A 23,393-nucleotide genomic window follows, 5' to 3' on the forward strand; every position below is an offset into this window, starting at 1 on the left:
TATCAAGACGGAAAAGAAATAAAAACAGTTGCTATGGGAGATGAAGAGAGACAGCTGAAGCTGCCTCTCCAGAGCAGGCCCAAAATATTTTGCTGCCTAAGACGAAAAACAAGAACCATGCATGCTCATCTCCATGCCATGGTGGCAGAGGAGGCGCTGTCCTCCAATGCCCTCAGAAGCAGCCCACGCCCTCCTGGTCTCTCCCACTGGAGATGGATGTCCCATGCTGGCTGATGAAGAGTCTCTTCCCGCAGGTTTTCCATGGAAGAGCAAGGAGCTTGTTTTGTCTAAGTACAGAGGCTTGGACTGTCAGTTCCCACTTTCGGAAAGCAAAGGGCTCCAAAGAATCTCAGGTAACATTAGTTAACTGAAATATTGCTACACAAGCAGTCCTTTGTAGCACTACCAAATAATACACCTTTGAAAGCAAAAGCATTGTGAAGAGATCATTTAATCAGGATGAGACTAAATACAGTATATTCCAATACTATATAGCTAAGCGTATATTAGGGCACAGAAAAAAACCCTCATAGCTAGTGTTTATTGATGACAATGATTTATTTCCACTTTACAAAATTCCATTCAAGGTACCATTCAAATAATCTACCAGAGGATTGTGCTGGAGGTGTCAGTACTTTCCCGCAAGTAAGTTTGCTTAATTTAACAATTGTGGTATAATGGCTGAAACTGACTAAGCTATAGCTCATTTTTTGTGGTAGATTTAAAGTTTTCTACAGAAGACTATTTTGAACATTGGTGAGTCACTAAAAACTTGTTTCATACTTCTATCATGATGATTAAGATGGGAAAACATGTAGTGGGCAACAAAAAGAGATCCCTTGTAGCCACAGCAGAAACATTTTTTGGTACCAGGGATACAGCATAGTAAAACAGATTTGGAACAAAATTCTTGCATGTATAAGATAGAAGATAAGCTAAAGTTCTTTCATCTTCTCAAAAGGGTCACGTCTGTCTGAATGCAGCTTAACACTATTAGAAATGGGAATTTTATATGCCTAACCAATCAGTTGTACGTAAAATATTTCATACTGCTCGCTTCTCCAGCTGCTCTAGGATAAATGCTGAATTTTTTTGGGCCTCCTCCAAGAAGTAGGAAACTTTCCTGTGCATCTGCAAAAAAGATGGGGGGGGGAGAGACAGAGTTAAAATTACTTATTTTAGTCCTGAACTACAAATGAAAGAGTGATATTTGTAAAGTCAGGCTCAAATTATCCTATTTCAGATACATTATGCAAAGATGTAACTCTCTGGAGAAGGCTCTAATGCTGGGAAAGGTGGAAGGAAAGAGAAGAAGAGAATGACCAGCAGCAAGGTGGATGGACTCAGTTATAGTAGCAATGAGTGTTGGAAGAGCTGAAAGAGCAGGTTAGGGACAGATCATCATGGAGAAAATCTATCTATGTGGTCGCTAACAGTGAATATTGACTTGATGACACAAATCAATCAATCAGTTTTGTAATGTCCAAGGAAAGAATAGCATCAGTGCACCGGGAGTTACTTGTCACAGCATTACATCTTCTATGCATGGACTACACCACCGATACCCATCTTTGAATTACCTGTGCCTTTAAAAGCAAGAGGGTTGACTCACTGAGTCTTGGAGAACTCAGAGGGACCTCAAGAGAGCACCATATAAAAGCACCCCATATGACAGGTATTCATGTTTATTGTTTCTTTGGGGATAAGGATTTCCAAATGCTTCACATCACTTGCAACATCGTGTAAGCAATGGATAACAGAAGAAAGTGATGAAATATAATTTTCAGCAGATGACCCCACACTGTGGATTTTCAAATGGCAATGAGTGCATTTGCACAATTACATTTAGTGTGTCAGCTGCTATCTTCACTAAACAAGTTTGATTTGGCAACAACTATCCATGTTCTGTTTATGTTCTGCTTATTTGTTTACATATTTTATTGAAAGTTTTAAAAAGTAGATAAAAACTAACAAGAACCAATATAAAGGAAAGAAAGGAAAGAAAAGAAGAGAGAAAAAAGAGAAAGACTAAAGTGCAAAAAGAAAAGATGAAAAGAAATAGAAAGAAGTAGGTTCCAATTTTCTGTGCAGCAAATATAAGTATAGTTGCAAAATTACCTCTTTCTCTATGGTTGCAAAAAGAAAAGCTCTTTTTTCTCTTATCTATTTTTTCTAATCATCAAAAAGATAAATCATAAATTCATTTTTTTCTGTTTCATGAAAAAAGCCTATAAGGTGTTTCCAGTCTATTTATGTTATGTCTAGAACATAGTTATGCACTCTATAACGAGCTACACTTGCCAAGCCTCTGGTGCAAAATATGGTAGCTCATTTGCTAACCAGTGCATGCTTTCAAGCCTGTGGCACCTCACTGTTGAACTGTCCCCATTGGCTGGAAGTTATTTTTAATTTCAGGTACTCAAAGCTGAGGGGGTTAGCTATCAAAGAACAGATACTTTTCCAGATATTAAATTTTTCTAGATATTAAAATTTGCAGGACAGACCTTCTGAGGACACTGCAACTCAGTTTCAGACACAGTATGGAAAGGATTTTTTCCTGGATTGTTTTCATACTGTGCAATACTGTAGGATGAAATTTCGCAAAAAGGGTAGCATAAATATACTAATACATAAGTACAGCAAAGTAAACAAAGGAAGATCAGATCTCAGAATGGAATGTAGGTCAGCTGCCACAGCCACCATCTTGCACAAAATGTAACTTAAACACTAAAAGCAAGTAGATCTCAAGAATAGCCCATTAGCCTGAATCAAAAAAGCAAGTATAACAAACTCCTCTGCTCAGACAGGCACAGAAAAATAGGGGAGGCTAAGGGAGGGGGCATGACAGAATACCAAAGGGTGAGGTGGGAGGTTTGCCTTTTAAAATGTTTCACCTTGACTCAAAAGACCAGCTAAAACTGGCAAATCCCTGATAAGTAGCCCTAAGGGAAGTGAGGTCTTCCTCATGAGTGAGAGAAGATTAGTGAGTCTCTTGAGTCATTGTGGTGAAGTATTCACTCCCACTCCCCCCCCCCGCCCCCGCAGCCTTAGTTTTGCCATACCTGAACTAAGTAAGGCGTAGCTAAAAATGAGCTCCAGGGCATGATTTCAAACTAAGCCTGAGAGAGGGGGCAATGTGATTCCCAGACCTGGGGGCTTCTGTCCAAAAACTGTATCATATATTTTCTCTTAGAAGTTCCTTATCTGTGAAACTGTGGCTGAAACCCTTGACTGAAAGAACTCCATTTGCTAAGTCACCTGGGAAACATCTGCAGTCAACTCTCCCTTGCCTTGGAGAAAAGGGTAAAAGACCAGAGTCTGACAAAGGACCCACCGGCCTTCCAGTCCAACTCACACCACCCAGAACCATTCAAATATTACCAGGCACGAACAAGAGGCACAAGAAAGAGGACTGGTGAGGAATCCTTGCAACGGGTTCAAGCATCTTTTGAGGGAGACTTTGGATGCACTTAACTAGGCAACATTTTTCATATATTTCCTATTTCAGTACGTGTCCTGTCTATGTGGCATTTCAGGTGACTAACAGTCAAGAGTATTACAAAATATAACGTAGTTAAAGCCCTAGTTTTGAAAAAACTGCCAGTCTTAACACAGCTGCAAAGCTATTTCAGCCTTTTTAAAGAATACAGTACAAATTAGTACTGAACTGTGCAAATGCGAACAATTCCTACCTGTTGGGTAAAGCCTTCATCTGTGATATCTTTCAGGTTGGTGATGACATTGAAATAGGCCCCAAACACACCTGCTTCTAAGGCTTTAGCTGCCACCTAAAATCAGAAACAGGAGAAGAGATGGAACCTACCAGCCCCATGCAGTCAACTGAGTCTAAGTTGCTGCAAGAGTTCAGCTCAACAAAATAATTAGTTACACAACTGAAGATCAGTTCTGTCCTCAGACTGGGCATCATAAATACCTGGATATCTGATTTGCAGGCTATGTTTCCATGCTGTGCCATTTCTTTCAAAAAAAGCCATAAAGAGTTGACTTTTTCTGCCAAGGAGAAAGGGACATCAACAGCATTTTTCAGGCCTAGCTGCATGGCTGCTGTACGCCTGCAGACAGGGAATAAGCAAAGAAAACAATGCAATCAATCTGGCCGGACAATTCCAACCCAGGAAAGCCCAAAAGATTCAGCTCGAAGAGCATCTATCTTGCCATAAAAACAAATTAAGAACTATCAGACTAATTTTGCCATGTTCTTTTACTCCTTTTTTAAAAGTAAATATGCATATGTATTCAATACGAAGACAGAAAGAGAATGCCCACCCTCCGAGGAAAGCCAGTGTAGTGTAGTAACTCAGGTACTAGAGCTGGCCCAGGCTCACTGTATCAGCCACAGACGTTCAGTCACTGTCTCAGCTCTACCGACACCTCTCCTCCTGCTCCCAAGTTATAACTGGGCAGATCCACATTTTCTGCTTCGCTGCTGCCAGGACAGGCCACCCACCACTTCCTCGATGCAAGTATGGATGACTTCATCTTCTTCCCCCTCCCAGCCCATTGCGAGTGCACCCATAGACGTTCCTCCAGCTTCATTTAAAAAGGAAGAGGCAGGGAGGGAAGAAGGAAGGAAGAAAAAGGGAGGGAGGGAGGGAGGGAGGGAGGAAGTGATAGGGAGGGAGAAAGGGAGGGAGGGAGGAAGAGGGAGGGAGGGAGACTTCTGCCAGCTTCTCACTAGCAAAGTCAATGGGGAAGCCAGCAGCAAGTTGCAAGTCGCTCAGGCTCCCAATTCTTTTTAGCCATTGATCATTCTGTTTCGCTGTTTAGGTAAGGAAATACTCTGAGACAATGACCCAATGTGTCACTGGTTGTCTAGTTGGTTACTACTGTATATTCAGTACTGGGCACTGCATGGAGCTTCTTCCACTCCAAGATAATCATTTGTTTACTACGGTGTTTCTCAACCTTGGGAACTATAAGATATGTGGACTTCAACTCCCATGCTGGCTGGGGAATTCTGGGAGTTGAAGTCTACATATCTTAAAGTTGCTAAGGTTGAGAAACATTGGCTTACTGGCATCATTTCCTAAATCAGCAGCCTGGACTAGAATCACTGGCAGGAAGGAGGAAGCTCAAGGCTTCCTGCTTCTTCTCACCAATCCCAGGGAATGAAGCCCATTTCTATTGACATCTACAAAGGGAAGCCAGCACGCTTGGTTATTGCAGGCAGCTCACCAGCCAAATGTTGCACTTCCTGCCCTACTGCACCTTAAACAGGTTTTTTAAACAGCCTTACAAAGGGCTGGATTTATGAGATGAACTCAGATTCACTTGTTCACGAATCAGCTATGATTTATGAGATGCACTAAGAACCTTTAACAAGAAACCCTGGAATCTCATCAAAATATACATCTTGGAACTCTTTGAGGAAGCTTGATATAAAATTGGTATAAAATTGAGTAGTTTCATGAGTACAAAAGGCCCAGCAATTTCTTGTGGCATACCTCTCTTTCTCCTCAGGGGTCTGCTTAGGAAGTTTCATAGCATCCTGTAGAGAAGACAAACATGTATTTAGGCTATTATTCTATGGGACATTGGATAGCCATGGGGGGCAGGGAGGCTATAGGATAGATTCCCGGAACTTATCTTCACCTTACCTATCTTCATATGCATTCTACCCTTCTCCCAGAAATACAGGCTTCCTCAAACAAAAAGCAAAAACCTCCCCAACTCCATCTCACATTTTTCCTGTTCAAAGATACCAGATGCACAGAAATGTACATTTGCCAAAAGTATGCACCCTTCACTCACCATGTAGCTGCTGAAAGCCAAGGAGTCCTTGTCCACTACGGCAATTAGCTCATTCATGGCCTGATGAAATGGAGGTATGAGCTGCCTCATAACGGGGTCCAGCTCCTCAAACTGACGCTTTCCGTATGTCATCAATCCCGCCATGCAGCCAAGCGCTGCTCCCTAGAAGGAGACATGTCATGATCTGAAACACCTTTGCCACACAGGAGGAGGAAAGGCAAGATGCCTACGCTTTCCTAATTTTAGGAAAATTTGACCACCAGGAGCCAAGGACTCAACCTTTTATGTTATATTAATATGCTTACATCAAAATACTGGGGAAATGGTGAAACATCTGGTAGGACCCTGAAGGAGGAAAAGTGCTTGAAGGAGGGAGGGAGAGACACAGAGACGGAGAGAGAGAGAAACTTATATGGAAGCCATTCTTGCTTTATGAAGCATGTATCTTAATAAATCATGATACTTTTTATTGATATGTTCTGGAATTATACTTAACTTAAAAAATGTGGTTTCATTTCAAATTTGATTTCTAATATTCTCTGAATGGTGCTGTGTATGTCTTTCCAATACTTTTGCAAGTTTTTTGCATGTCCACCACATATGGCAGAATGTTCCTTCTGTCTTGTGGCATTTCCAGCATTGATTACCATATGATTTGTCTGTCACTAATGGTCAGGTATTTGGCCATTATTGACAGAGTTGTATATCATCTGTAAAACATTTTACACAGATAGTCTTTGACTTACGACCATTCATTTAATGACCATTTGAAATTATAACAGCACCAAAAAAAGTGACTTACGACTGGTCCTCACACTTAGACCATTGCAGCATCCCTACAGTCACGTGATCAGAATTCAGGCACTTGGCAACCAGCATGTATTTACGACAGTTGTGGCGTCCCAGGGTCATGTGATCATCATTTGCAACCTTTCCAGGGGGCTTCCAATAAGCATAGTCAATGGGGGAAGCTGGATTCACTTAACGAATGTGTGATTTGCTTAACAACCATGATGCTTCATTTAATGACCATGGCAAAAAAGGTCATAAAATCAGGCGCTACTCACTTAATGACTGCATTGCTTAGTGGCAGAAGTTCCAGTCCCAATCGTGGTCATAAGTCAAGGACTATCTGTACCAGCTTTCTCTCAAATCACTGGTTGGGGTAACTTTTATAGACTCATTCCACAGTTCTTCCCACTGTTAAACTGGGACAGTTTCTTTGAAGTTTTGCATCCAATTTATCATATGTGTTTTATTTGTTCTGTCTCCATATCATAACTAAATAGAAGTTTATATATATATGGCCTAATAGGTATTCTTGATTCTCTATAAACATTTCAAATTTTGTCATTTTTCTTATCTCCCTCATTTTTGAGATCAGTTTTTATTCTTCCTGAAATTTGTACATCAGAAATGGTATGTTCTGGCCTTGTCTGCACGTGTAATTGAAATTTCCTTACTGTAGTTGTCTTCCTTGTGGAGTTCCATTTTTTTTAATCAAGCTTTGTCTTATAATGCGTCATTTTAGGTTTTTGTCCTCTTTTGTGTCCCTGTACCACAGGTATCTATGGAGCTAGGCCGGCTCCTTCCAATACTGACATTCTGCTGTCAAACAGCTTGCTCTGTAATACAGTTTGAAGTTTGGAACAGCAAGGCCACCTCTGTCTTTTGAGCCTTGTAAAATTTTTGACTCTAGGTTTTTTCCACTCCATACAAATTTCTTGCCATTGTTTTATAACTGGAATTGGAATTGGCACGATTTGATACATTTCAATAGATTTTAGATTACAGCTTATTCAACCAAAAAAAGTATATTTTGGACTCACTGAACCCCATGGTTTTGTATAAAAAAGGAAATAATGTACTGTTGGAGAATAACACTTCATGAAAACATATTTTAGTGATGTTCTAAAATTGTGATGTAGTGATATTCTGGGAAGAAGTAATTGCACGTAATAATTTGATTTGGAGACATTTAATATTTTTGGATATCCATATTATTTTGAACTACAGGTTGTCCTCATTTAGCAACTGCCTCATTTAACAACCATTCCCAGTTACAATGGTGATGAAAAAGTAACTTTGCAACCAATCCTCGCATTTACCACCTTTGCAGGTCTGTAAAGCAAAGGAAAGCTAAAGAAAGATCATAAGCACAGTTGCAGTTTCACTTAACGACTGCTTTGCTTAATGACTGAGTTGCTGGTCCCAATTGTGGTCACTAAACAAGGACTACCTGTACATATCTATTACATGGAAATAGATGGCTAGACAACAAAAATAAATTAATTTCTGGTGTTTGCGTAGCTATGGCTCTTCCCTCTGTTGTGACCATTTCACTCATTGTCTTTTATTATTTTTATTACATTCTTTTATTAGTTTCATATCCAAGCTGAATGAAATGAAATGACAACATACATATGTTTTAAGCAAATGAGTAAAATCACCTGCAGAAAAAATTCCTCAGAGTGCCAATTTCAATGTCATTTGGCACGCAGAACCTTTTAGCTACACTCAACAAAAAATACAGAGTAATTTCAGGGATTATCAAATACAGGAAAAGCTTGCACTCAATATAGGCTGAGAGCAATTTATTTCCAAACTTCCATGTTTAGTAAACTTGGATCTTGCCAGTGGAGCTCAGCATTATAACCCTGTTATGGAGAAAGCCCTGGGTGGAACCACTGTTTGAAACTGCATCCAGCTAACTGCTCAGGAGAAACACTTCAGCAGCAGTAGACACACTGGATGATGACAGATGCTCCTTCCTCTCTTCCTTTCCATTTTCCTATCCTTCAGCTCCCTTTCACAGAATGTCTGATTACTGCAGCTATGCAATAATCTTCCTGAAGCACCTTCTGTTCACACTTATTCTTGGAGATGTGAAGCCCCTTGTCTCTCCACCCAGTTCAGAGGCCAAGAGAACTATCCCCACAATGGAGGAATGTGAGAAAGAAGAAAGGATCTTTTCCTAAGATATCCTGGTTTTTGGTTTAGGTTACATTGGGAAATCAAATATTTGTATTTTCTCATTAATGTGAGGTTCTTCAAACAAGATAAGGAAACATAGCTTTAAGGACTTTTTAGGGCAGTAGCTTTAAAATGGAGTGTTGAAGTAACTACACACCAAAGACGATATTGCTGCTGATACTGATCCTCCTCCAGGAGCAGCTGATCTTGCACCAACCTTCTGCACAAAGGTGTGAAGAGACAAAGACACCAGGCTGCCTTTTTCTCTGTCATCCTCCACCATATCCCTTCCAAAAGCAAAAAGCATTTAAAAAAATCACTTCCATGAACTACAAAATGCTGCTGACTAGAACAAAGTAAAGTCAAGAAAGGAGTGTGCCCAAACATCTCTTTGCCAGGTATAGGAATACAGCTGCTTTGGACCATGTAATGATCCAAAGTTGACATGTTATTCAAGACCAGGAGAATGTTCCCTCTCCAATAAGTAGAGACCTCTGTGCTGTAAATTGTTCTGGCTCATTTTAGAATATGGCTGTGAGTTTCTCAAGCAAAAGCAGGCCCCTTGGGACCATCGCATCACATGAATTAAATAATACTTAATTAAATCTTAAATATGTGCAACACATATTTGCATAATTATAAACTGGAAATGAAATAATTTGCATCTTTTAATCTATGTCTGATATATAAAATACACTTTCTGGAAATTGCCCACTTTCTGAAAAAGTTAAGAATAGCAGCCAATGTTTATTTTTCCAAATTGCACTCTGGCCCCATAAGTCAAGACTTCCCTTGCTGCTACAACCAATGCAGATGGATAAAAGGCATGCTAGGGACTTCATTATATGACAAATCCATAGACAACCACCCCCCCAGCCGAAGTCCTTAGACATATACTATCACCATAGAGCCAACTAGGAGAAAATGAAAATATCCATACTCAATTATGCGCTCCTTAGGACTGAATGGAGACAAAGAATCCAAGCCCAATCGGTTAATTACCTGAGATTCAAAAATGCAAATTCATAGATGATTATTTCATTAAACAGAAATTGACATTTGAAACAGGTGATGGTCTTCTGATCCTTATTTTTCAATTCAAATTATACTGACCAAGGCACCATCAGGACAGATACTGGAACGGTAGCCTGGATGTTGCAGGTCTGTAACTACAGATTTTATTCTTCTGAATCAATCCAGCACAAACTGTTCTATTTCTTCATGAAACCATGTGACAAGCAAGCAGCCCATACTTGTAAGCTCACAATGTATTGACCCTGATAACTATTGCCCACTTAAGCATAGTTAGCAAGCTTTATGCTCAGTGTCTAGAAAGGAAATTCTCAGAATGGATCCGTAGGAAAGAAAGGTATTTGAGGCCAGGAACAGACAAGTTTCAGATCTGGGCTCTCCACCACAGATCATATTTTAGTTCTTCCTCATAATTTGACTAAGAAATAAACCAGCTAATCTAAATCTACCTTGTATGTACCCTTTGCTGATTTTAAATCAGCATTAGACTGTGGGAAATACTCAGGGACACTGAAATTGTTTGATGTCTTCTTCAGCTCATTCAAAAACTGCATTAGAATTAGACTAAGATGTAATTCACATCACTTAGTCTCAAATCAAACCTTTATACTCAAGAGAGTCAAACAGTTTACATCCCCTGTTCAAATTATAAGAATTCGGTTGGAAAGAAACTCAATGGCCCAAATTTCTACCCTCCAAAAATAACTACTTTGAACATCCCAGTTCTGCTCTTGTTACAGTGAAGATCTCCACCTGGTCTCAGATAAGCTTGATGCAGCTTTTCAGAGAAAACCATCTAGTAATCAGTTTTCAGAAAAAGAAAATAATCCTCTTTGCCAAAAACCTAAGAAATTGACCTGAATTATAGATGGGCAGGAGGTTGAGCAGGTGAGGAGCTTCAAGTATCTGGGTATAGCATTCTGGGAACAGGGTCATGGAAAGCACACATGGATCTTGTAGTCTTACTACAAAAATGTGCTTTAGCAGGTTTAAATTCTTATGCAGAAAATTTCAAAAGGTGATATTCTAGAACAGTGATGTGGTTCACTCAAGACACTAAGCCACAAATAATGATTTACTGGATAAGCCACAGTTGGCTAGATTTACACAAGACAGTAGAGTCCTTGGGGTTCTCTGAGCTTGGTTCTTTTCTTGCAAACGTTTCATTACCCAGCTAGGTAACATCTTCAGTGCTAAAATGGGATGGGGTTTGCTCTATATTTATATACTGTGGCCTGCCTTGCCAGTGCTGGTGGGGGTGGGGGTTTTGTTTTGCTCCTCTGATAGTTCCTCGATTAGCATATGTTTGCTGCTTGATTGTGTGCCTGGTGGTAACCTTTGCTTATCTGGGTGATGATTGCTGGTGAGGCGATCTTCTGGTCTTTTGTCTCTTTTGAATAGAGTGTGATCTTTTGATAGCTGCCATACATCAGAAATGTCTCAGAAACCACCAACAGATTATTACAACCACATGGCATCTCTGTAGCACACAAACCAACAAAATCACTCCAAAATATCTTAAGTAAACCAAAAGACCCAGTAGCACAAGAAGAAAAAACAGGAGTCATCTACAACATACAGTGTAAGGACTGTAACAAACACTACGTAGGACAGACAGTGTGAGACTAGGCTGAAGCTGCCATAACCTAAAGATGAAGCAGGCACGTAAGCAGAGAGGACAAAAGCCAGGAAACTTATCTATGGGATCCCTTCGGGGAGGTAGATAAGAAGGAAGCAAGTCTTAAGGAAAAAAACAAAGGACCTAAACCAGAAAAAAAGTTGGGCCTGAGCATATGGAAACCCCAATCCCATCAACAACTGCCAGACTTGTGAATCAACAAAGCAAGGACTTTTGGGGATAAAAGGAGTCCCAAAGCCCGCCCACTCTGAGTCGTCTGAGTAGTCTGAGCTGAGTCATCTGAGTCACCTTTGGATCCAGACTTGGCGGCTTCCGTCCCTCTAGCTAGTGCCTGGCAGCCTAGTTGGGAAGGACGTGGGTAAGTGTGGAAGAGTGTGTGTGTGTGTGTGTAGGAGAAAGAGCAAATGTACCTTGCAACCAGTAAAGTTTTGCTGTTACTTTAAATTCACTGGGTCTCCGTGTATTACAAAGAACCTTTTATGCCTCAGTGTTCGGTTGGAAGTGATTTGTGTGTATCCCCAATTATTTCCCGGCTGTTGACCGGGGCTGTGTGTCTGTCTGCTCCAGCCGCACCTATCTGGAAAACCCAGGTAGAAGGCAAAGGGGGCTGACAAGATCCGCGTGCCTCAACAGGCTGTGAGTGTGTGAGTGCGTGACCATAAGCCGAACCTGGGAGCAGCGTGTGTAACAACAGGCAGAAGACTAGCAGAGCGCATCCATGAGCACCAGCTAGCAGTCAGAAGACATGAGGAAAACTCCTTAATCTCACAACACATGGACAAATTCAACCATAGTTTTAACTGGGAAACTGTCAGCATTTTAGACCAAGCTAAATCCAAAAATCCAAGAGAATTCTTGGAAGCCTGGTATTCAGACAAGGCAGCAATCAACAGACACATAGAGATAAACAGCATCTACATACTATTCAAAAGAGACAAAAGATCAGAAGATCGCCTCACCAGCAATCATCACCCAGATAAGCAAAGGTTTCCACCAGGCACACAATCTAGCAGCAAACATATGCTAATCGAGGAACTACCAGAGGAGCAAAACAAAACCCCCACCCCCACCACCACCAGCACTGGCAAGGCAGGCCACAGTATATAAACAGAGAGCAAACCCCATCCCATTTTAGCACTGAAGATGTTACCTGGCCGGGTAATGAAACGTTTGCAAGAAAAGAACCAAGCTCAGAGAACCCCAAGGACTCCACAGTTCAACCCTGAGCTACACGTATTCGTTTCTATTGGTTACACAAGACAATAGGCTAAAGCCCACATTATGATTTAGCACATTGTGTGATCCCATTCTCTAAAAAGGTGTGTTATTACAAAGGCTTTGGTTGGTAGGTAATAACAAAGGAATGTAGACTATCTTCAAACTAAGGGCTTAAAAAGTATCTCTGTCATCATGAGGAACGAAAGCAAAACCTCTATCTGCGATTTGAGTTATTTTTGGAAAAATAATCAGAATTTAATTAACCATATTAATACATTTTATAGGACACTTGAGTTTCTCTTATTCTTCTGCTATATAAAACCAAGATATAAATGGATATCAAAAACTTACCAATCTAATTTTATGCTCCTCTTCAAGGATGAAGATATTTTCTTTCTTGATATAAAACTCTGCTGCATCCAACACAGCCTTTTTAGGAATCAGACCCACTAGCTGAGATCCTACCACTGGCAGATTGAGATCCTAGAAGCAAAAACGGCCATTTGAGAGCTAGTCAGCCTACAGCCCAAGAAGCCCACCGGAACCATTTCCACAGAGACTGAAGCAGTAGATCAGGACCAGGAAAACCCTGCAGTACGACCCAGAAAGTAAGATGGTGCAGCCACCTCAGCACACCCCTCCTAGCAGATCTGCCCAGAGCTGTTTCTCACTTCTTTAGCTGCTGTGTTCATTATTCCAGTAACATGACTAGTTCACAACATTTGGAATATTTCATGACTACCACATATGGCTATATAGGCATTCAACAGAATTGTGATTCAGCCCTCCATGTACTTAAACTTTATCTGTGATTGTTTTCAACCATAGCTATAGACCATACCTTTGAATGCCATTTTTCAACTATTGTCTAAAAGTTTCCGTTGTTGACTTATTATAGGTTTGGCAGCTAAAACTTAGAATATAATAACTTATTTATTAATCAGCTTTGTATTAACTCCTCAAATATACATAATAACCCCAACTCAGGAACATATTCTACTTTTTGTTTAATTATCGATCTTATTCCTGGAAGTTTTTCTGCCAGAATGACACAATTTTTTCACAGGTATGCCACATATAAACAAATGTACCCTTCCGTTTATATCCCTTCTAACATTTCATTGAATAATTGCTATATATACACATTATTCGTACTGTGGTTAAATGCCATCTATGTATTACCTTCAGCTACAATTTTTGCATGGAGGCAAATAGATTTCTACAGATTCTGCCATTCCTAATCTTTCACTGGTTCATCTTTATCCAGATCTATATCCTACACCTCCTGCAATGCAGTAGGAGGATTGCCTATCTCTATCTCCAATGGAATCTTGTGTATTCTGGAAATCATTCCTTTTGGTTATGAGTGATAATTAGTTATTAATTTCTCAAAATTAGCCAAAGGATGAATTTCTGTTTCCCTGGTTACTTTATCATTCAAAAAATATTTAAGCTGAAGCCATGTTAACCAGGATACCTGATGGCCTACTTTAGATTCTATCTCTTCCTTGCTGCATAACAAATTGTTGTTATAAAAATTTCTTATTCTATATAATCTGCATTGTCTCCATAGCTTGAATAGAATTGTCCCAGATGTATCATAAAAATCAGGATGCACTATGAAGGGGATCAATGGGAAGATGCCCTTTATCAATTCTGGGCTTCTCTTCCTCCAAATCTGAGACAGCTTTAGTAAATATGTTCTTTACATTGCTTACTTTTATAAGAACCTTTGGAAAAAAGAACATTTGACTCATGTATCTAACTCTTGTATGTCTTCAATCTGAACTCATTGTTTTGCTCTGTATATACATGGAATCATATGTCCCAAATGAGCTGCTTGATAATATAATTTCAGAGATGGTATCCCCCAATCTCTTTGTCTCTGGGACCTATACTAACATTGATTTACATAGGCAAGCAGTGTATGTGCCAGTCAGTGTGCAGCATGTACCTCCAAGAGAGTTAGACACAGGCAACTATGCTACCATGGAAGGTGGTCTCTAGATTAGAGATCCTAGTTTGCATAGAGTAGCATCATCATCATCATCACCATCATGGGTATGCCGTCTGACTCCCAATGACTCTGTATGATTGAAGTAAAATTAATCTATGGTTGCACTAGGGCCATATCAGACAAAAGGTGTCAGAATTGTCTGGCATTATGATTTTACTATTCAGTAAATGCTGCATGAGGTCTATGTATAACTAATATCAGTAGCCTAGCTTATACCACCTCTGTCTTACTAGAAAGTGTTATGTGAAAGCTTCAATTAAATAAAGCCATGATTGGCAGCAGATTTATATGGGCCCATGGCACCTGAAAGATTAAAACAGATTTAGGTAAATTTCCTTTTTTTTTTTTTCCATGCCTTTAATGGGGGGCGGGGGTTACAGTTTCTTACTTCTTTGTTACCATTGCACAACGCTCCTTAGAAAAAGACTGGTGTGATGTATATGTATGACTTAGACACAAGACTGACATACCAGTACAGGCCTACATTTATAGTGTGTGTCTCTCACTTGTTTTGCCATATCACAGATAATAAGAGATAAAGTCAAGCATGTGGATTTCTAGCAATGAGGTCTTACTTGTTAAACCAAGATAAAAAACTTTTCTTGACATATTAAAGGACATTAAGTAAGAAAATTCTTGCTTGGCTGCTACATGCTAAACTTTTCAATCCTTGGAAATGCTGTCATGAAAAGTACCAGAAAACAAATAACATGGTAATCTGTGTTAGAGGAGTGAGATAAATGTTGTGGAATACTGGGGATACAATGGTGGTATTCACGATGACAGAGTCCAGCCCAGACCTTCTAGATGGGGAGTGGTAAATGGTAGTTAAAAGCAGGTTTTTGCAGCCCAATAATTTTCAGAGAGATCAAGGAAATGCCTTTCCTTTCTAAGTGATAAAAGACATTCTAAGATTAAATGAACTCGGCAAGAAATAGCTACAACTTGGGCTGAATCTGTAAAGCAGTGAAACATAGCCCAATTTGTTTTAAAAGTCTATAAAGGTGAAAGTTTCTTGAAGAGTCCACATGCATCAGAATAAAATAGGCCACGTTCCCAGCTATTTCGCCCTTTGATGGAGTTCAGGGGAAGCTCATATACTGTACATGATGCCCAGAGGCCATAACTATAAGTATCACTTACGTTTTATACGTTACTCTCTATTTTGTTTAATCACACAGGTCTTTTTATTCTGGTTCATGATTCTTCCATTTTATAGAAATGATAGGCAGGGAACACTGACCTGAATGCACAGGAATCTGACAGGTTACCTGCGGAGCAGGAGATGCCAAGGGATCCTGCTTAGGTGAAGTGAGGCACTCCCCACCCGGGCCTTGGATAAAGCAGTTGCTGTCCTTCTCTTCACATCCTGCCCTGCATTTAATTCTACTACAGTGGTAAAAATGGAGAACAGCTATTGTAATGGGCTGTGAGAATAACCTTGAGAGACAGGAGGAAGAGCCACAGCTTAGACAACGGTCTGTTAAACGAAATCTGAGGGAAAGCGCTTTCAGACTAGCCAAATTCTGTTACTGTAACCTCACAATAAAGGTAGTATTAGTATTTATGATTTTGGTTTCCTGGTCTGGGCTACCTTGAAGGGTTGACAGCTATGTAGAAATGAATTAAAAGGCTTCAGGGGGAATTTCAGACAGGACCTCCGAAGCCCAGCACATTTTGCTCCACTTCACCCCAAGCCCAGGTTCATGTAGTTGAGCACCCTTGTGCCACCTACCTTGGCATCCTTGCAGACTTCTTCATAGACCACGTGAAGAGGAGTAGTTTCAAAGTCCAACAGATTTGTAGAGACTTGAGCAATGTTTTCCTCATCCAAATACCATCCCATGCCTTGCACCTGTTTCAACCGCCCAGGCTGTAAGTAAGAAACAGAGCAGACTCTTTGAAAAGCACACACATAGGGAAGGACAAGTCCTGCCTTTTGTACTAGATTCCAATTTGTTGGTCTAATGTTCTTTAAAAAAGGACAGGGCTCATAAGTCTGATGTCTGTTTAGCCTTGGTTTGGAGAATTTATTGGGGTGCAAGTTAGGGAAGATCCACAAGCCAAATGTTCCCTGGAGTACCTGGTCCTTACTGCGGCCCTGCTCTCGAATATTAAGTGCTATCCGGTGTGCCAGTTCCTTTGTGCATAGCAAGTTGATGTTGTATGCTATGAGGAATTTTCGTGCTCCTGTTACAGTTGCTCCCCATCTTGGAATGAAGGTTGCAGGGCCAAAATCAGGAGTCCATTCTGCCTCTTTTAGCTTGAAGAGAGAGAAAGAAGAGTGCTTTTACTCTAATAATATGAACATGCTGTCTGTGCCACATTTAAAAATTTGCTAAACAATATCATCCTGTGGAAATAATGTGACACTGAAATCATTTCAAAATATCAGAAAATCGTTATTCTATGGGATGATGACAATATATTGTATCAAGTCCTGGATGTTAGCAGGCTAGACAGAATGTGTTCTAGGGTTGCTATGCTTCCATTCTCCATCAGAAATATATTTAAAAGACTTTAGTATACTTTCAATAGTCTGTTGAACTTGGCATGGACAATGAAGAGGAAACCATCATGATTCTCAACTTCTGTCATTTACGAAGTCATTTGGAATAATTGTTATTATGACTTCTGCATTTCAGATGGATTCAGAGATGAAGACCACACAACTGATATTTGCAATAATTCTTTAAAAGCTGGAGTTCGTTTATAGGCTGAAATATTCAGTTAGTTACAGAGGTATTTGGGAATATTGATATAGTTCTATTAAAAAGAAATGTAAAGGCTTTATTATAGGAGCAGGATTGGTATCAAATACTTAAAGCAGATTTTCTACTTATTCTGTAATGATATGTTGTATAATATTCAACTGATGGCAATCTACTTGTTATCTATGAATCTCATGTGCTATTTAAAAGAAGTTGGGAGTGGAGCTTACATTAATTTTGCAAACAAAAGGTAAAATAAATATCTCATGGCAGTGCAAAGCAATGGAGATACTTAAACATATGGATTTGGCAAAGGAAAATATAGGAATGAGCTTTGCTTATAGAAGTAACTAATTTTATTAGACCACAACAGAACTCAGACAAAATTAAATATATACAAAGCTAATATTCCAAACTCTTGAAATGAAGTATTTCAGAATAAGATCTAGCTATGTACCTTTATCACTTATGTACGTAAGTGATAAATTTGAGCTGTAATCTTTAAAAAACATTCATAGATTTTGCATGTTTTTTTCATATACGTTTACTGGGTTCGAATTTGTTTTAACAGTGAATATATATTATTATTGAAAAAGAAATAAGTCAAATCAAATATGACTTATAGAATCTTCACAGAAGACTATGCATAGAGAAATATACATAAAACGCATACATGAGTACAATATCCATAAGAAGACTACAGGAAAGATTCATGTGTAAAAAAAAAAGGGTATCTTCCCTCAACCACCTAGAAGAACTTACCAGGGCTTAGTTACTGATAAAATGGTCAATAGCAGTTTGAAGATGCAGCTGTGGCAGCTTCATTTTTCTTAGACTAGCCAGAAAACACCCAAACCAAAATCTGTGCTTCCTTTCTGAAAACATCTAAGAACCCTAATCCCTGAGCAGAGATTCTTGTTCTCAAAGCTAATGTTACAAATAGTATTGTTATCTTACTTTTTCAGGCAGGGCTTCATATTCTCCTGCTCGGATAGCAGGCAAAGCTCTTCTGCTCTCCTTCAGGGCTGCTTCACCATATAGGTATACTGCAAATAAAGGCGAGATTCACCAAGAGTTGCCATCTTGAAATCTAAAGAACCCAGCTTACAGAAAAATTGATGGCACATCAAAAGGATGGACAGGAGGTCTAGTAGCGGTATAATCCTATGCTGCATAATCCATGTTAGCTTCCGGCTTTGATGGTCCCATGGATGAGATGTTGAGGGACTTCCCTTCCTCCAGGAGCCCCATTTCTTCTTTATCGTTCTTATAACTGCCATTTGCTTGCCCTGGACTTCTATCCACAACCCATATCATAACCTAGAAGGTACAGCAAAACGAACAAAAGTTGGGGCTCCTCCTCCTAGTTCCTGTCATTGTTCTTGTTTGGAGAAGATTTAGGGATTGAAAATTGAAATAATTTTACCTGGGGAAAAACAGGATTACTTCACTGAAATGGAACTGGTTGACTGAAATAGAAAAAGCCATGAATTGGAATGCCCTTCCTTGGCTGATTGTCCAGTGCTTACATATGATGGATGCAATAGGAGACCTCTAGTGGCATCTCCTGGCCTCACACTTGTTCTTCTCCAGCACTGGAATAGTGGCAACATTATGGCTTCAGAATCAAACTGAGCACACAGGAAATAACCTTATTAACTGTTGCTCATATAGGAACAAGAAAACCTTCATAAGGTTTGACACTCTGTTCAGAACCTCATCACAGCAATAAAAGAGCACAGACCTTCCTTGGGACTAGAACAAAGGCTCCTTTCTGTGAATGGCCCAAGAGAATTTTAAACTGAAATTGATTAGTCACTGCAGTCTTTCAGATCCAGCTTCCTTATTTTTCCATGTCAAACTCACCAGGCACATGCAATTCATCTGCTAAACATTTTCCAAAGAGATTAGCAGAATAAACACACTCTTTCATAGTAACATTCTTCACTGGGATGAATGGACAAACATCCAGAGCTCCCATCCGGGGGTGTTCACCTATTTATGAAAGTATGGTGTTAAAATGTGCAATAAAATCAGAAAGGGGGGTCAGGAATAATAAATAAGTAATCAAGGAAAAGATAAAATGTAGAGTATGTTTTGTTTTCACATGTTGGAATATATTGAATAAACTATACTAGAGGACTAAGCTAACAGTCAGGGTCACTGTCAGGTCTGGAGAAAGTAACTGATTAATCTCAGTATATTTGCTTTCAGAATCGTTAGTTCCAGGCAACAAGTGGCATGCCACAAATTCAGGACCATGCCTAAAAATAACAGTAGGAAGCAAAGCATACGTATCTTTCTTCTGAAATGTGAAATGTGATGAAGTCAGAAGTCCTCTTCTGAGACAAGACTTTTGGCCAAACTGGAGATGATATGAATTTCTGCATTTCTGTTTTGATGTCCATCGCATTCACATGCCAAACAAAGGTGATCAGTCCCATGCCTTCCCCCCTTCAATCCATCTTTTGGTCAATATTTGTAAGGGTGGCACATTACAATCTTCCCAAAAATATAAAGACTCACATTATATAAAGAATATGGAAACTGCTTGGATGACCTTATATTTATCTTATTACAAAGCCTCCAGGCAGTAGTCTGTGTATTGTTGCACTTTATCTTTACAACAGTTTCATGAGATTAATCAAGGCTATCCAAGATCCCTGGCTGAGCGGTGATTTAGGCTTAGGTTCCAAAAGTCCCATCTCTGGTCCCCACACTGCATCATCTAAAAGATGAGGGCTCAGAGGGCTTTCATACTGAACCATCTAGAGCAGTGTTTCTCAACCTCAACAACTTTAAGATGTGTGGACTTCAACTCCCAGCATTCCCCAGCCAGCAGCGCTGGCTGGGGAATGCTGGGAGTTGAAGTCCACACATCTTAAAGTTGTTGAGGTTGAGAAACACTGATCTAGAGGGATGGTCAGAGTTGTTGCATCACAAAACACCAGGCTGCAGCCCTAAATACCAGACCTTTTCACTCCCATATTGGCTCTCACAAACGATGTGTTTCCTCTTCTCTGATTACCTTTATGTTTTGCCATGTCAATGAGCTGAAAAGCAGTTTTAGCTGCATTCAGCGCACCCACAACAACATCCTCAGGACTTCCAACAAAGGTGTAAACTGTCCGATTAGTGGAAGGGCCCGCATCCACATCCAGGAGGAGGCAGCCCTTTGTCTGAGAGATGGCCTTGCCAATCTCATCTATCACCTGTGACAGAAAAGAACCAGTTAGAGAGCTTGGAAAAGAAGCACTTGATATATATCAGTAAACTCCAATCACTTGGCTTAACTGGGAACTAGACTTCCATGCTCTTATGATTAGTCTTAATTCATTTTACCTTGAAAAACTAAAGAATGAACTTTCCCCTATCACTTCAAACTATTACTGCAGAATCCTTTGATTAAGACTCACTTCAAGGGTGAATGAATCAAATTCACAGTTGTAAATAAAGATAGATGAACAATTCCTAATCTATTGAATGAAACTGTTCTTGTGCACAGCACTGATTGCCTAGTTCTGGTATCATCATAACCTATCTCCCATGGATAGTTTTAAAGTGAATGTTAGTTTTTTATTTTTTAAGTGAAAAATGTATAAATAAATGCTTATGTCACATAAAAATTAAAAAGTTCTCCTTGTGATCTTTTTCATAGCTATTTTGTAGGGAGATGAAGTGTGCCCTGTGCTGAGTTGTTCATCACACCTCCCAAAATCTGTTTTCTAGTTAGTTACCAGCAATTTAGCCCTCACTGATGGTATATGTAATTTTTATTAGTGCATGCTAATTTAAAATCTTACTGCATAGATATCAAGGTCCATAAATATAGAAAGACTTCTTTTCAGTGACTTGTAAAACATTTCCAAACTTATTTGATCATATAGAGATGATAGGTATGTTTATGTCAGTTCCACTAGATGAACCAGGCCAGGAAATCAACTCCATAGGAAGACCAGAACTACACTTTATTGAGATTGACCGAGATAACAAAATCTTGCAAGTCTGATTATGCTGTGCCTCCTCCTCCTTCTTAGAGTTCAATGAATTAGGGAGACGTCTGCCTGAGTCACTTCCAAATGTTACCTGGTTGTTTTGGACTTTAAAAATGCCTAGGTGACAACTCCTGCATATCTCTGTTAAGGTCATCTTTCTTAGTCTCTATAGCTCAGGATTGTAAAACTCACTTAGAAAAAGTGGGTTTCATAATTGTCCAGTACTTTATACAGCCATACTATAGGTCTCCTTAGAAAGAAAATAATGTACAACGTACCTTTTTATTGTTTCCTTCTGAAAAATTGGGAACACACTCCACTAATTTTGACATTATTCTAGTTGGAAGCTTGTCCTTGTCTTAGGCTTGTGAGAATCCTGGGTATTTTTTTCCTTCTGCTCTTTTGCTTTAAAGTGAAAGTAAGGTAGAATCAGAGTCTTTATGGCTTGCATCTGATGGCATTTCTCAATCCTCATGGTTTCTCATTAACTACCCTAGGCACACCAGCTACAAAGACGTTTGCTGGCACTTTGGACTAACCTTTCTCTCTTTTTCTAAAACTTAGCTCTGGCCCTGTTCATCAGTGTTGGGGTTCAGCAGCTGCAGCTGCATTTAAAAGTAGAGTATTGCTCCAAATATGCGTTCATACTGCTCTGTGAAGAACTGAATGGAGATGAAATAGAATTCTTCATTGCTCTGATTGACAAAATGAGCTCTATCCCACAAAAGTTATGCTAAAATATATCTCTTCCTCTTAAAAGCCAGAAGGGTTTTCTTCCATGCACTGATTAACAGGAAAGTTGTACTAATCTGAGAGGCGTTGCCCTACAGCATTGTCCGATTAGGCCTCGTTTAATTCAGCCTCTCTCAAGATACCTATGAGAACGTGCTTTAAAAATGACAGTCTTCCATCCATTTAGAATCTTCCTGTGTTTTTATTGAAAATGTGACTCAGTTGCACTGACTCTTTAGCACCTCACAATTTCCTGACCGCAAGGTGCTTCAAATTGTAAATAAAGAAGCAGGGATTTCTTCTGTCTGCCCTCTTCATTTGTTTATTTATTTAATCAACTTATAGGTTGCCTCTGTTACCTTAGCAACTCTAGACAGTGCACACAATAACACACTTGTAAATTAAAAACAGCAACAAAAGAGAAAAAACACAAGTCAAACAAGTAACAGTAGAAATATTAGCAACCTGCTTTAGAAAAATATGCAACATATGAAACAGGGTCACAGATCTTTATCCCTCTCTCTGCCTGCTCTTTGTGAGATTGCTAATCGCAGGATACTTCCTGCCTCCCTTTCACAGGCCTCCATTCTTCACCAGGATGATGCCAATGTATCAAAATAAGAATTGTGACATCAGGACAGGAGAAAGCTCTACCCTTTTGTATCATGATATTGCACACAACAATGCAAGGGGCAGAGTTTATATCCCAACATACACTTTGTCACTTGCTCCCTGCAGATTCCTACATCTTCTGACATTCACTTGTTCTCTGACTCTCTGCCTGGAAGGATGTAGTTTGCTTGGAGCTAAGCTTTGCCTACTAGGTATTTCCCATAATAATTCTTTCTTTTAGTGTTCCAAAGAAATGCTGCACTTGTCTTTACCAAAGTGAGATTTTGCTCCCCTGAACACACTCAACTCACTTTCTTATTTATTTGTTACATTTACATCCTGCCTGTCCTCTCAGACCTCAAGGTGGTGTCCATAATACTCCCTCCACAACAACCCTGGGAGGTAAAATGGGCTGAGAGAGAGGGAGTGGCCAAAAGTCACCTAATGAGTTTCCGTGGCTGAGCATAGCCTTGAACCTGGGTCTCCCTTACCAAACCAACCCTATAAAGGAGAAAAGATGTGTTAGCATTTCAGTATCATTTGACTACAAACAGTTTATTAAACTCAACAGTAATGCATCCTTTCCAAAATGGGACAGAAGACATGCTTCACTAAATAGACAAATGGCACCTAAACAGTATATAAGGAGAGAGAAGAACTCTTTGAAGAAAGAAAAAGAAAACAAGACTGAT

At 39.6% G+C, this 23,393-nt stretch overlaps 1 protein-coding gene across 1 annotated transcript; it reads right to left on the reverse strand.

Moving 5' to 3' along the window:
* Positions 1 to 539: 539 nt before the first annotated feature.
* FTCD (formimidoyltransferase cyclodeaminase) lies at positions 540 to 21,779 on the reverse strand. Its single transcript, XM_007440483.3, has 14 exons — positions 21,636 to 21,779; positions 20,391 to 20,574; positions 19,229 to 19,357; positions 18,320 to 18,408; positions 16,735 to 16,914; positions 16,387 to 16,524; positions 12,986 to 13,117; positions 9,686 to 9,747; positions 8,903 to 9,032; positions 5,773 to 5,934; positions 5,466 to 5,509; positions 3,935 to 4,073; positions 3,693 to 3,788; positions 540 to 1,131 (listed from the first exon to the last, which is right to left on the reverse strand). Exons 1-14 carry the CDS (start codon positions 21,687 to 21,689, stop codon positions 1,045 to 1,047), a joined length of 1,626 nt encoding a protein of 541 aa, XP_007440545.1. The 5' UTR covers positions 21,690 to 21,779; the 3' UTR covers positions 540 to 1,044.
* Positions 21,780 to 23,393: the final 1,614 nt, after the last annotated feature.

This window comes from Python bivittatus, unplaced genomic scaffold (genome assembly GCF_059951505.1).
Source record: "Python bivittatus isolate LINGU-HERP-01145 unplaced genomic scaffold, Pbiv_v1 ctg000020_np1212, whole genome shotgun sequence".
Classification (NCBI taxonomy): domain Eukaryota; kingdom Metazoa; phylum Chordata; class Lepidosauria; order Squamata; family Pythonidae; genus Python; species Python bivittatus.